Source organism: Coffea arabica, chromosome 11c (genome assembly GCF_036785885.1).
Source record: "Coffea arabica cultivar ET-39 chromosome 11c, Coffea Arabica ET-39 HiFi, whole genome shotgun sequence".
Classification (NCBI taxonomy): Eukaryota; Viridiplantae; Streptophyta; class Magnoliopsida; order Gentianales; family Rubiaceae; genus Coffea; species Coffea arabica.
The window spans coordinates 33276565-33290320 of NC_092330.1; the positions used below are offsets into that span (position 1 = coordinate 33276565).

Here is a 13756-nt window from a genome sequence, read left to right on the forward strand (position 1 = left end):
ACGACTTAGAGCAACTGCTCTCCTATATCAGCTTTTGCTGCTTCAATCAACCAAGCTGGGAAGTCAGTCTTCCAAACAGTCCCAAAATTCAAGTTGACAGCAAATTTTGCTAGCCTATGGCTAACTAACATAATTGTTCTCCCTTTTAGTAAAGGAGAAATAACATTTATCAAAACTTAGTTTTAGTCTTTTGATGTCTTTTGTAATAGTTGAAATTTGAGCATCATTTTCTGCATCCTCTTCAAGTTTATCAATCACACACCTTTACAATCTGTCTCAAATTCCTCATTTTTCCATCCTTCCCTTCTTGCTCGAACCATTGCCGCTATTAATGCCAATGCTTCTTCTACTTTTGCTTCTCTACCAGTTTTTGAGAGGAATGCCCAAGACACTATCAGTTTACCCATTCTTGTTCCTTGCAACCATTCCCCAACCTGCTCTGTTTTCTTTTTGATTTAAAACTACGTCTGGGTTGATTTTTATGCTCTCCCCTGTCGGAGCTGACCATCTGATATTCTGTTCCACTCTATGTTGGCTTCCATCTTCCTGTCCTTGGTCATCCTCTAGTGCCTTTTGGTATTCCAACCATTCAGCCATTGCTTTTTGGGCTACATGTGCCGGGTTCTGAACTTTTTTTTTCAAAATTACCTCGTTCCTGGCCTTCCAGATGTGCCAGAGCATGTACACTGGGGCTTCAATGTGCTTCTACCCTTCATCTTTATTTGTAGCCTCCATGAGACTCTCCCACGATATAACCAGAAATTTCCTTTGAAAGTGTCCAGTCCATCCCATTGAATTGGGCTTGCCTTCCAAATTTCCTGTGCATTCTTGCAGAGAAACAGCATGTGTTCCAAAGTTTCTGTGTTTTCCCCACAGCACTTGCAGAGGTGATCTCCTTTGCCACATGTTGACTTTATAATTCCATTGACCGGGAGGATTCCTTGCAAGCATTTCCAAATGAAATGCTTTAATTTGTGCTATATATTCATGCTCCAAATGAACTTCCAGCTCTTTGTGGTTCCTTGATTCCTGCTGCCTCTTCCCCCATCTTTTTCTTTTGGCTTCTTCCCCCTTAGGATTTCCTTTGCCAGTGCATTACTCAAATCCCGGACTGCATAATCTTAAATCCTTGTTGTTAGTGACGAATATTGCACAGCTTCAAAAAAATGGCAAGCAAATCCATCTGCATATATCATTTTTTCTCGGAATGCAAGCCATCGATTGATTTTGGATCTTTTAGAAATAGCTCTTAGATGCATAGTGATCAAGACAAAAGTTAGGATTGCATGATGCAAGTTTTATTAAAACAGTTAAGGTGCGCAAGGAGTAACTAGTCCAACAAGTGCAAGTCAACGCATTTTTTGAAGGGAGAGATTATTTGACCGGGCTACTTTGTCTGGTCAAGTCCATTGCCCCAAAAAAGATTCTTGTCTCAGCTACTGCTGATGGCATTGAGTCTGAGCCTTGGCGATTCAGGATTGAGGTGGACTCCTTTTTCTTTTGAATTCGGGTAACAATTCCGGAACCATTTTCTTTTGATGCGATAATTGTCTGAAGTAAACAACTACATGAATGCATACATGTTGATGTTCTTGATAAAATTATTTGTCGTGCCTAACCAGCTAAACTTTCAGTGATTCAAGATATTACATTTCCATGAGTTGACTTTTTGTTCATAGTGTTCTTAGTCATCATTCATTGGCATGGATTTTCAAGAACAGAAGCACAGTCCAATCCAACAAGGGGGTGATTTTTGTTAAAAATATACAAAGAAAGTAAGAACCCGTAACACAGAATTTGTTACTGCTTAGACCACACTTAAAAATTTTAGTTTGATGGAAGACTTAATGTGAGTCGTCAACTGCATCTTGGTACACGGGTAAAATAGAGTGATCAATAAATCTTTTTGAAATAAGTGATCTTTTTTTTCTTGGAGTTGTGGAATTTGTAAAGAATTTCAAACTTCATCTGGATGGTCATCATTATTGAAAAGTTTGAGAAATTTGGCAAGTTGAATATGAAGGAAGGTGAGTTATCTGGAGGTCTGAAAGAAAGTTATTATAGAGATTCTGAACTAGGAGTAAGATATTGATACGTCCAAATGTTCGAATTGACGTGTTAGCGTATTTACTGGCATGATCATGTGTTGAGGAGTCCGGGCAATTCACATAGCAAGGCACCTTTGGATCTGGAAATCATGGAGTCGCAGAGAGTACTTGACACAAGGCTATCGTTGGGAAATGGAATCGTACAATTGATGTTCATTACATCTTTGCTAAATGGATTTTCAACCAGATAAGAAAAATGAATTGCTATTTTGCCAGTCGACTTATTCTATTGCAAATTTCAATTTTTGTTTAAATTCTTCATCCATATGGAATTCAGTAAAATTCCATGATGAATGGAATATGCTGCTTGTGCTTCTGCAGTAGCAAATCTTATAAACTAAGCAACTCATTCTAGTTGTAACACCATGCCTCAATATTCAGCAACAGATGACAGTTCACCTTTTGTTTCTTCTAGACTTCAAGTTCCATCAAAGTTAGTCATACAAGAGAAATCCTGCTCATCTTTTGGTTATGTTCTCCATGTTTCCAAGAACCTCATGTCCACCAGCCTTTGAGACTTTTAGCGTTTGTGCATCCTTCCTTTGCAAGTCAATATCTCCCAGGCTGTGCAGAAATTTTGTTGGCAAAATCATTTTCTTCACCTGTAATTTCATGTTTGCCATCCTCCTGCTGTCTTAACCAGCGGAAGAACTTCCAGCCAATTTTTGAGAGTCATTCCAGTTGTATTAAAATTATAAGACTTGATTTTCTCATGATTTAGGAATGAATGTCAAAGTAGCAGGTCGAAACTATTCATCTGTTGTCAAATCCTGATAAGTCTGCTTCTATTGCATTGCCCACTCTTCGTCTAGTTATTACAGGTAACTCTATTGTGTTATTTATCTTTCTCTCTTTTCTTTGAAGCCACAAGAGAATGGCATGGTTTTGGGAAATTCTTGTTCTTGTTTTTGCTATCTTCTTAATGAGTGTTGCTGGCCAAGTAAAATCAGATGCCTCCAAGCACCGATATCAACAGGGAGATTCAGTACCACTCTACGGCAACAAGGTTGCTCCATTTCACAACCCCAGGTAATTCTCATATTATTTCAAGTAGCCAAATTCTAATAGAACTAATTAACTGCATTTTCCCACAATAATGAATCTGTGCCATCCAATTTAGTTGGTTTATGGGATAACTTATGGTAGGACTCCAGTATCTCAGAGGTTAACCACATAATTCTACTGTAATGCACTCAGGTAAATCTGGAATTGGCATAGCCCCTTATCTTTGATCTCTTGAAACTATTTCCTGATTTTTTTCCAAGACTACATTTCAAAAGAACAGAATGTTTCCTTATTTTGATACGTTAAGGACACAAGGGGAAGGGATGGCTGAGAGACAAATGCTGAACATATCCTTGCCAAAAGTCTACAACCTAATTCTATGTTGGGAAAAATGCTTTACTAATGAGATGAATGATTTCCTATGGTTTACATGCACTTTGTCCGACTAAAAGGGTCTGCTAATATGAGGTGACATGTGGCATATTAAATCGACAGTTTTGCTCATTGTACAACCATACAAATAAGCGATTGACATAGTTGAAGAGTGTCCTGTTATTGTTAAAAGATACTTAGCACAATCTTGTTAGTACTATTGAGTACAGACTGATTCCCACTTTTGCCTTCTTTCTCTTCGATTCTGGTGTATTCCAGTGAAACTCATGCCTACTACAGTCTTCCATTCTGCCGACCAGGTTTTCCTCTTTCGCTGCATATGCATATTTGTATTTTAGTTACATGTTTACTCCATCTTTTTCTTATGTATTGATGTTTAACTGGGACTGTGACAGATCCTTTGATAGAGAAGAGGGAATCTCTCATTGAAGTTCTGAATGGCTATCACCTTGTTTCTGCTCCATATAAGCTTGATTTCCTAATCAAGAGTGGCCTCCAAGTCTTGTGCAGGAAAAATCTGACCCGGGAAGAAGCTTTTCAGTTTCGAACTGCCCTCGTGCAAGACTACTTTTGGGAAATGTACTATGATGATTTGCCCTTATGGGGTTTCATTGGTAAAGTTGATCGTGAGGGAAAAGCAAGCCCTGAGGAATACAAATATTTCATATACACACGTATTCACTTCAACATCTTTTTCAGTGGAAACCATGTAATTGAGATCCGTGCTCAAACAGCCACCTCACATTTGGCTGACATAACAAGGGACAAAGAAGTTGAGGTAGAATTTTCATATGTTGCAGTCTGGAAAGAAGTAAATGTATCTTTTGAGAAAAGAATGGATAAGTACTTCAAGTCTGCTCATTTACCTCGTCACTACAGAATCCATGAGTTTGCTATTGGAAATGCATTGTTGGCACTCCTCTTTTTGATAGGTTGCCTGGTGAAAATATGTCTCCCACTCTTTAAGAAAGATTTCTACAGGTAAAAGAATTTGACAAAAGGTGGCCTGTTCTAGTCATATATGATCAATTTGACCATTTCTCTTACTTCTCTTCAGATTAATTTTTCATCTCTATCCTGTTTAAGGTACACAAATGAAGAGGATTTGGATATAGAAGAGACTGGATGGAAGATCCTCCATGGGGATGTGTTTCGCTATCCAAACCACAAGTCATTGTTAGCAGCAGCCATTGGTTCCGGAACCCAGATATTAGCCGTGTTAGTCTGATAAGAAATTGCATTGCTCAATCAATGTTGCAGACATGACAAGTTATATGCTCTTGTGCTAACGAGTTTTTTACATACTTCAGGGTGGTGTCCATTCTGATTTTAGGGGTTATTGGAATATTTCATCCCTTTGACCGAGGAGTTCTGAAGATAGCATTAGTCATCATATGTGCACTTACACACGGGATTGCTGGATTTAATGCAGTTTCTTTCTATCGCCAGCTTGAAGGAATTGATGGGGTTTGTGTTACTTGTTTCTGTCCTCATAACTATGAAATTTATTAGTCTTCATTTCTGAGCAAGCTTTGAACATAGACTTCTTTTGACATGACAGGTGAGAAATCTACTCCTAACAGGATTTCTTTCTTGTGGACCTCTTTTTCTCTCATTTTGTTTCCTAAATGCTGTTGCCAAGGCATATGGAACCACTGCAGCACTTCCATTGTAGACAATCGCTGCAATTCTTCTTATATGGATATGTCTAGCTTTCCCTATGCTTATTTTGGGTGGGAAGTTCGCGAAAAAAATTAAGTCGGAGTTTCAAGCTCCCTGCCACACCACTAAGTGTCCTAGAGAGATTCCTGTGCTCCGTTGGTACAGAGGCATTCTTCCTCAAGTGGCCTTGGCAGGATTGCTGCCGTTTAATGTTCTATATGTTGAGCTTTACTACATCTTTGCTGCCATATGGTCACAGGGTATACGCTCCATACGGCATCCTATTCATTGTCTTCATTCTTGCTGTTGTTATTACTGCTCTTGTTTCCATTGTTTTGACATACAGCCAACTTTCTGCTGAGGATCATCGATGGTGGTGGAGGTCAGTGATTTTAATATAACATTCTCCTATAGCATTTAATTGGTGGTTGAATTTGAATTCTTGATTATATACTTCCTCACACAGAGGGCTGGAAAAGAGGGAAAAAGAATTGCAGAACTGCTTCCCTCAATTATTACTAGTTTCGCAGTCATTTATATATAGGCTTCAATGCCAGTGATTATGGTCAGCAAACACCACTCTTTTTTCTTTGAAAAAAATCTTGCAGCATGAAAAGCTGCTTGACTCTTTAGCATTCTTGAACAAGAAGACAATGAATCAATTGTTCATTTGCCTTATCATTGCATGCTACATTACTAAATGCTCGTTTACTGAACTTGTTCTGTTCATTTCAAAGTTCAAATTCTCTCTTACCTTTTCTTGGCTATATCTATGCATTCAAATTTACGTTGGTATATTAGCTAACTCTTTGCTAGTTATGAGCATCATCCTTAAAGGTATCTTCTTGCATTGTAGTTATGATGCCATTCACAAGAACAACGTTTTACACCAAGAACTCTGTACTAATTCCCAATGCTTTATTTTGAACAGATCATTTCTTTATGGTGGCTCAAGTGCTCTGTATATCTATGGCTACTGCTTCTACTACTACTTTTATAGGTCAGATATGAGGGGTTTCATGCAAACTTCTTTCTTTTTTGGCTACATGACCTGCCTCTGCTATGGCCTCTTTCTCATGTTAGGTACTGTTCGTTTTCGAGCCACTTTACTTTTTGTGCGCTATATATATGGTTCCATCAAGTGAGTAGTTTGCAGAAGTTTCAACTTTCAAGCCATGTAAAAGAAAAGGAAGTACATATTAATTCATGTGGTCATTTTAAGAATTGAAAGCATTCACGCCAACGCAAGTTGGTTCAGCTGGTGAGGTTGTACCATTTTTTCGATAAAGGTCTTATATTTCAGTTCCGACTTGTAGTCCTAGAATTTGAGGACATACTCTAATTTGTGGCGGTGATCAGACCCGAATTCACCCAAACTCTTTCTTACAAAAAAGAAAAAGAAAAAATAGAAGCATTTACTAGGTTTATTTTTGAAAATGATACTAGTTCTCCTCTCTATTGTAGTTTCATTGGTTAATAAAAAGGCATCCAATTTACCCTTTCTTTAGCTTTCTTCTGCAGCTAAATATTACATGAACTTTTAATTAGGAAATTTTCCACAACCCTATTTACTAGTTGCTTTTCACTTTTCACAATATTGGGTAAATAGTGTAAATGGTTATTAAATTTTTGAGAATTCCCTATCATAATCATTAAACTTTCTTTAGTCAATATGGTCACATAATTAATAAATATATGCATTTTTTGTTACTTTTTTTTGTCACTTAACTAATAAAAAATATTTTTTCACCCCACTGACAATTTTACCTAATCAAAGCAGAAAATTTGAAACAAGTCAATAATCATTTTGTGCCATTAGCTCCACAAAGTTTCAGCATAGTTGCAACATACGTGTAAGTCTCGCCTACTGGTAGATTTAATGGCTACTCCATGCTAGCCTGAAGTCAGTCTGGTCAGCCCAGCCCAAAGTTATGGTTCTTGCACAGCCCATGCTCTCTTCACAAGACTCGTGTGTTTATTTGTTTCTCAAATATTTCTCGTAGACTCATGGGACTAGTTGTCAATCAATAGCCAAGTAAGAAGACTTTAGTGGTTTTGGAATCCCATAAAGCTTTTAGAAAACCAACAATTACTCTTTTTTAACTAATACGACTAACTTCCCCATTCATTAATCTTAGAATAGAAAATGCTTTTTTTTTTTCAATGGGAGACTCCAAATCTTATTAGGAGAGATAGAAAATGCCCTTCAATCTTTTATGCTATAAGTCAAACTTGTAAAGCAAAAAAAAAAAAAGAAAAAACATTGTCAATTTTACTTCCCTTATTTACCAAAGTCTTTCAATTTCTTAAATCTTGTAATCTTCTATTTTTTTTTCCTTATTTAAAAAACACTTTCATTCGTGTTTTGGCGATATTATCAAACTCACGAAAATAAAAAGCTTCAATTTATTATTAAATAAGACCTAAATGTTCTTTTGCCCTCAATTGAAAACAAGAGGGAAATATTAGTTTATTAAAATATTAGTGATTTTTTAATAATTACACTTCATTATCTATACTATACATAAAGTCTCACGAAAGGGTTTGGGGTTAACATTAGGTTAACAGTTATAAAAACTACTTTTACTTTAGCTACCTATAACTACCCATAAGTGACCCATGACTATTTTTACTTTTAATTATTTAAGTATAGATTAATCTTTCCTATACTGACAGTGTATATACTATCAGCGTTGGATGAATGACAATTATACAAAATTTGAATTTGAAATTCAACTTTTATATACATATCATGAATCGAAAGATGATAGTGTATACACCGTCCGTACAGAAAAGATTTACTCTTTAAGTATATGTTTTCAACATAACTACCCATAAATATTATAATTGCCAATATAAAATTATTTTATAAAAAATATTTAAAACATTGAAGTTTGCTTCGGTAACAAAAAATTTATTTAAAATATATGACCATAAAAATTATGTATTTGTTAATTGCACACACATTGGGTGTGTATTGAGCACTAGAAAACATAAAGTAAAGAATTGAATCCATAGAATAAATTCATTGTTAGAAAATAGTATTTATATTAGAAATGTAAACACAAAGTAGCAATTTTGAAGCAAGCTTGCTTCAAAAAAATAAGGACGTAAAATACTAATTTATAATCGTCAATAAGTAAGTATCCGGCCAAAATCTAATATAAGTCCGGTCAACATGAATGAATTTTTAATAGCTCTAAAATTGATTGACATTAGAAACGTACATATAAATATTTGAATATAATGTAAATAAATTAAATAAAGAATTTTTCTAATGAGTGGTGCACAATGGACACTTGTTAGAATACTTGAAATTCATTTAATCTACCATATATATATATATATATATATATATATATATATATACTAATAATTATTATTTTCTTTTACATTTATATGCTTTTCCTATTTAATGTTACCTACCCTCCTCTCTATTTATTTATTTTTTCTAATTAATCTTATATTTAAAAAAAATGGCACCTAAAATATATGTTAACAAATATCTAATAGACCTCCATTAGACGTATCTTTAAATAAAATACAAAAACCAAACGTAGAAAGTGATGGCCCTTTCTGCATCTCCTTGAAACATAAACAGATATATGATAAACCCAACGATCCAAAGTTTGTAGCTTCAGTCCAAGTTCATAACAAAGCCCAAATTCCACCTTCATCCACCGGAAGAGGAAAGCAACAGCGCAGGACCAAATTCTCCTCGCACAGCATGTTCAGTACAATCAGCACGTCCTGTACTTGTAGTGAAGTGAATTCCTACTGCCACTGTAAGTCAAATCAGTTGTTATGTTTGAATCCTTTTGTTGATGTAAAAGTTATACTAGGCGAACAATTTGTAAAAATCTATAAAAAAAAATTATGTACATGGATAAAAAACCTCTGTAAGCAACGAATAATGCCAAAAACAACTGTGACGGTGACCTGAGGAACATCTAAAATTTTTTCTTATCAAAAAACAAAAAATGAATTTCCACTGTAGAAAGTATGTTCTGACTTATAATGATCACTATAGGACTGAACTCTGAGAGGCCTCAGGTGTGGCTATTGGGTCAACTCCAGGGATTGCTACCTATAGGATGTGGCTGGCGTTTCTAGGTAGATTAGGGGAAGTTGGGGGGGGGGGGGTGGCCATCGAGTCAATTCCAGAAAGCCACCTACACGATACAATATGGCTGGCCTTTCGACGAGTGGGGTTGGCCATTGAGTCAACGCCAGTGACTGGTACCTACAGTATCCGGCCGGCTTTTTTATACTTTATATACTGGGTAGATGAGCGGGAGTTTGGGGGAGAGTGAGAGGGGAGAAAAATAGAGCTTAGGAGGACCGAGGGCATCTTTTGTTGAAAACGCAGCGGAAAGCGGTGGCAGAGAAGAGGGAAAATGCCGTGCTTGAACCTGACAACAAACGTCAACCTGGACGCCGTCGACACCTCCGCCATTCGGTCTGAGGCCATCTCTGCTGTTTCCAAACATACCGGCTTGCCGGAGTCGGTATATATTCCAACTCAACCGCCTCTCTTTGATGCGGATTTCTTTTTCCTTCTTTCTTTGTTTTTGTCCTTCCTCTGTTATTTGCCACCGTTTTGTTGCTTCTGTTGTTCCGATAGTTTATTTTGCTGCTGGGTTTTAATTTTTACAGACCTTTATCCTATAATTAAGGGCTTAGGTCCAATATCTCTCTAATTAAATGATTAAGGACATACTAATCTGGGAAACTTAAATTAGGTTTTGTCCTTTGAATTCTGTACTCTTTTTTTTTTTAAGCGTACTCTGGGCTTTTGATAGTTTCCTATTCCATTGGAAACTGCCTAAATTAGTTTATTGGCATTTTCACTAACTTCTTCGACCCTAATGACTTTAACTTCTCCAAGATGGGATTTGCTTGTTACTGATTTTGTGATGTGGAAATTTGGGGGATGCATTAGTCTGATTCTCCATATTTTTGGACTAGATGTCAGTAAACTTCTTTTCAAAATGTTGGGAACATGTTTTCTGGTTTATTGATTTTTGAGAAGACATAGCGGATTCAAATTCTTGAAGGATGTATAAGATTAAGAAGTTTGAAGGGGTGAATTATGGATTATGTCTCACTTCTCACTTATTGGCAGAATTTTCGAAAGATAGAAATGTCTATTTAGGAGGATTGAGTAACATAGCTAATTGATTTGCTACTCAATTTTTTGTTCCCATATCTGTGGGTTTTGAACTGTCCACTGTTAAAGGATTGCATTTAGTATGTTGCAGTGACTGGAACGTTGTCTTGAATTCCATTAGTCGATTATAACATTAATCTCTCGTTGCATCTGTAATCCTGCAGTATATTATGACCTCGTTGAAGGGATCTGTACCCATGACATTTGGTGGGACTGAGCAGCCAACTGCCTTTGGTGAGTTGGTTTCTGTTGGGGGACTCAACCCTGATGTGAACGAGAAGATAAGTGCTGCGATTTCCACCATTCTTGAGACAAAGCTTAATGTCCCAAAGTCGCGTTTCTTCCTGAAATTCCATGACACCGAGGTAAGAATTTCAGCTTTCAAAATTGTTAGCAAAATGGTCAAATCCCAAGCACGTAGATTCTTGTTAGTGCATTCTTCCTTTTAGTTTAGGCCCATCAAAGTCAAGAATCTACAAAATGCTTGCATGCTTTACACCAGTATTATTGGGTTATGTGATCAACTTTTGTTACTCTGAACCATGAATAAACTCTCTCCTCCATTTTATTTTCAAGAAACCTGATCTTTCTCTGAACTTACTGATTTTCCACCAAAATGTGCTGTAAGTGTCTCTTTGCTGCTATGTTTTGCCACTTTGATGATGCTGATGTGCTGGGAGTTTAATTTTTGCAGGGTTCCAACTTTGGCTGGAATGGGTCCACCTTCTAGGTCCCTTGTTTGTATGTTCAAAGAGTATTTGCTATGTTGAGCTTGTTGACAACACGGCTCAGAATTTGTAAAAAAAATACATAATGTTTATGTGGTAGTGCTTGGATTATGTATGTTCCAAGCTGATTCTGTTGATGTTTGGAGGTGTATGCTTAATATGCTGGATATTTTGTGATCCTTTTGAACAATCACTAGATACTCCATTTGAAGTAAACTGGTGCAAAATTTTCAGTCTTGTGGCATTGATTTACAGTACAAAAAATTCACATATTGCCAACCATTTTATCATTGATCCATTTGCCAAAAAGCTGCAAAATTATGGAAAAATATACAGCTGACCAGAAGTGAAAGCAACACTGGATCCCAGTTGAAATTACATCTGAATCAAAATAGGTTTGGCCTATCATATGTTGACAATTCAATATACCTAGAAAGATCTCTAGTTGAAGACTTTCCTAATTATCTGGATATAAGATGATAGAAATTGGAAAGAATATTCTTCAGATGCCTGAGCCTACACCTGGAAAAGGATAATCCAGGAGTTATCACCATATTAGTTTGGTCTTGCCTGTTTTGCATATTATCTTTCTATAAACATTGCTTTCAAGCCAGTCAGCCATATGAAAGCACCGGATACAGGCTCTTAATTAGATGATAATTGGATGAAAATGATAGATTATGTGATTACAACAATGGAAAAAACTGATAAAATAAATGAGGATCTAACTTCTTATTCTCTTATATATATATACATATATATATATATATGTATATATATATATATTCCTCTAGACCCTCTATCTGATTAATCTTATGTTGTTAATCTGTTCTACAGATATCTCTCAATATACTCTTCCCATTGCCTAGCAATATTGAGTGTGTTTGGATAACAAATTATTTAGTCAAATATATTTACTTACATCACCATTACAATTTCCAATACACCTTTTTATCTTGTCAATTATCTTTTTATCTCACATACATCACATCACAAAAAGTGCTATAGTAAAAATATCTCAAATAATTTACAATGCAAACAAACTCGCGCGATGCTTTCTTGCTCTCAATATTACATGATAAAATAGCACTAGACGAAAGCAAAACAGAAGAACTAATTAAGGTACAATCTGTGATAAAACTACAACGGATCTACTGATTGTTTCCGTTCGTTGCCACACTATTGCGCATCATCCAACCTGAAGTTCTATTTTTCCGCACACACGATTATCCAATAAATAAAAGTCACTCATGCAGTGTTTATCGTTTTCTATCCAAAAATAAATAAATAAAAAATGTTACTCGTTCACCATACATATATAGCTTTTGTCTTACTTTTGGTTACATACATGAATAAAGGGTGGGTAAAAATTGCTGCAACAGATTTCATATTTAATCAAGAAATGCAGTTTTCCAGTTGGGGGTTTTGATCGACAGTATCAACGTACGCCTCTGAATTTTTATGCAGGCTGTCTGGTCATGCGCGTATCATTATATGGACTAGAGAAATAATACGTAGTAGCTTTTAATGCTACTATTTGCTTATGGGATGTTGCTGCGGTATGTTTAGATGTCAAAACAGAGGTGTGGAAAGTTAAGGGAAAAGACATTCAAGCATTTGTGGCCACAAACGGTAGGGGAAGTGTGTTGGCTGGGCACGTGGAAAGGGCTTTTGTGACGTGCAACCGGAAGAGGTATTGGGCATTGAAGGGGACTCCAACTGCGCATGTGAAATGTGGAGGGGGCGAAATTAAGCAACTGGCAAAGTGAGGGTTTGTACGCGAAAGTATAGCAGGGAAAAAAGGCGCGAAGCTTACTGGATAAGCTAAACAGTGTAGGCGTATTAGAAAGGAAGAAGCGCCAAAACCGGAGTAGGAGGAATAGCAGAAGATAGGGATTTGTTATGGAGCTGGCGGCCGAAATAGATGCTTCGGATATGCAGTGGGATAGTGAAGGAGAAAGCGAAAATGTAGTATCGCTGATGCATGAGAGTGGAACACCTTCAAATTATAAAAGTTGCAGCAGTGAAAGGAAGGCCATTCGTCGGACGGTGAAAACAATGATAAGCCACTCAACTCATTCCGTGAAGAATATGATGGATTGGCTCTCGGATGAGCAGCGGCAGGCTGTCAGAGAGTTTGGATTCTGGTCAATTTTGAATGTGAAGGGAGTAGAGGTTGACGAAGAGATGTTGAACTGGCTGGTGGATAACTTTGACGTAGATCGGAGGACACTGAACGTTCATGGGTACTGTCTACAGGTGACAGCCGAGGATGTGGAATATGTACTTGGCTTGAACAGCCGTGGGAAAGATATTGAAAGCGAAAAGCGAAGGCAAGAGATGGATACAGAGTTGGAAAGAGAATTGAATATCAGAATAAATAGCGGTGAAATTGTAGTGGAGGAATTGAGGCACAGTATATGTAGTTTGCATAACGAAGGCTTAGAATTTAAAGTGAAGTTCGTACTGTTTGTTGTTGGTAGGTTGTTAGCACCAAGTTTGGATGACACAGTGAGCCGGGATCTGGTGGCTGTAGTGGCTACAGTGGAGAACATGGAAAATTTGAACTGGTCGAAATTCATACTAGACAATTTGGTGAAGAGCATCCGTGATAGAGACGGCAACAGAATAGCGGGATGTGCACTTTTCTTGATGGTATAAGAAAGACGCACCATTTTGTATTAGAATAG

The 13756-nt window shown here is 36.8% G+C and overlaps 1 protein-coding gene and 1 pseudogene across 1 annotated transcript; both read left to right on the forward strand.

Moving 5' to 3' along the window:
* The first annotated feature begins 693 nt into the window (after nucleotides 1-693).
* LOC113716616 (transmembrane 9 superfamily member 3-like) lies at nucleotides 694-6425 on the forward strand (annotated as a pseudogene).
* A 2372-nt stretch (nucleotides 6426-8797) lies between these two features.
* Nucleotides 8798-11282, forward strand: LOC113717828 (uncharacterized). The gene is made up of 4 exons (XM_072071404.1): nucleotides 8798-8953; nucleotides 9199-9676; nucleotides 10503-10703; nucleotides 11033-11282. Exons 2-4 carry the CDS (start codon nucleotides 9566-9568, stop codon nucleotides 11066-11068), a joined length of 348 nt encoding a protein of 115 aa, XP_071927505.1. The 5' UTR covers nucleotides 8798-8953; nucleotides 9199-9565; the 3' UTR covers nucleotides 11069-11282.
* The last annotated feature ends 2474 nt before the right edge of the window (nucleotides 11283-13756 follow it).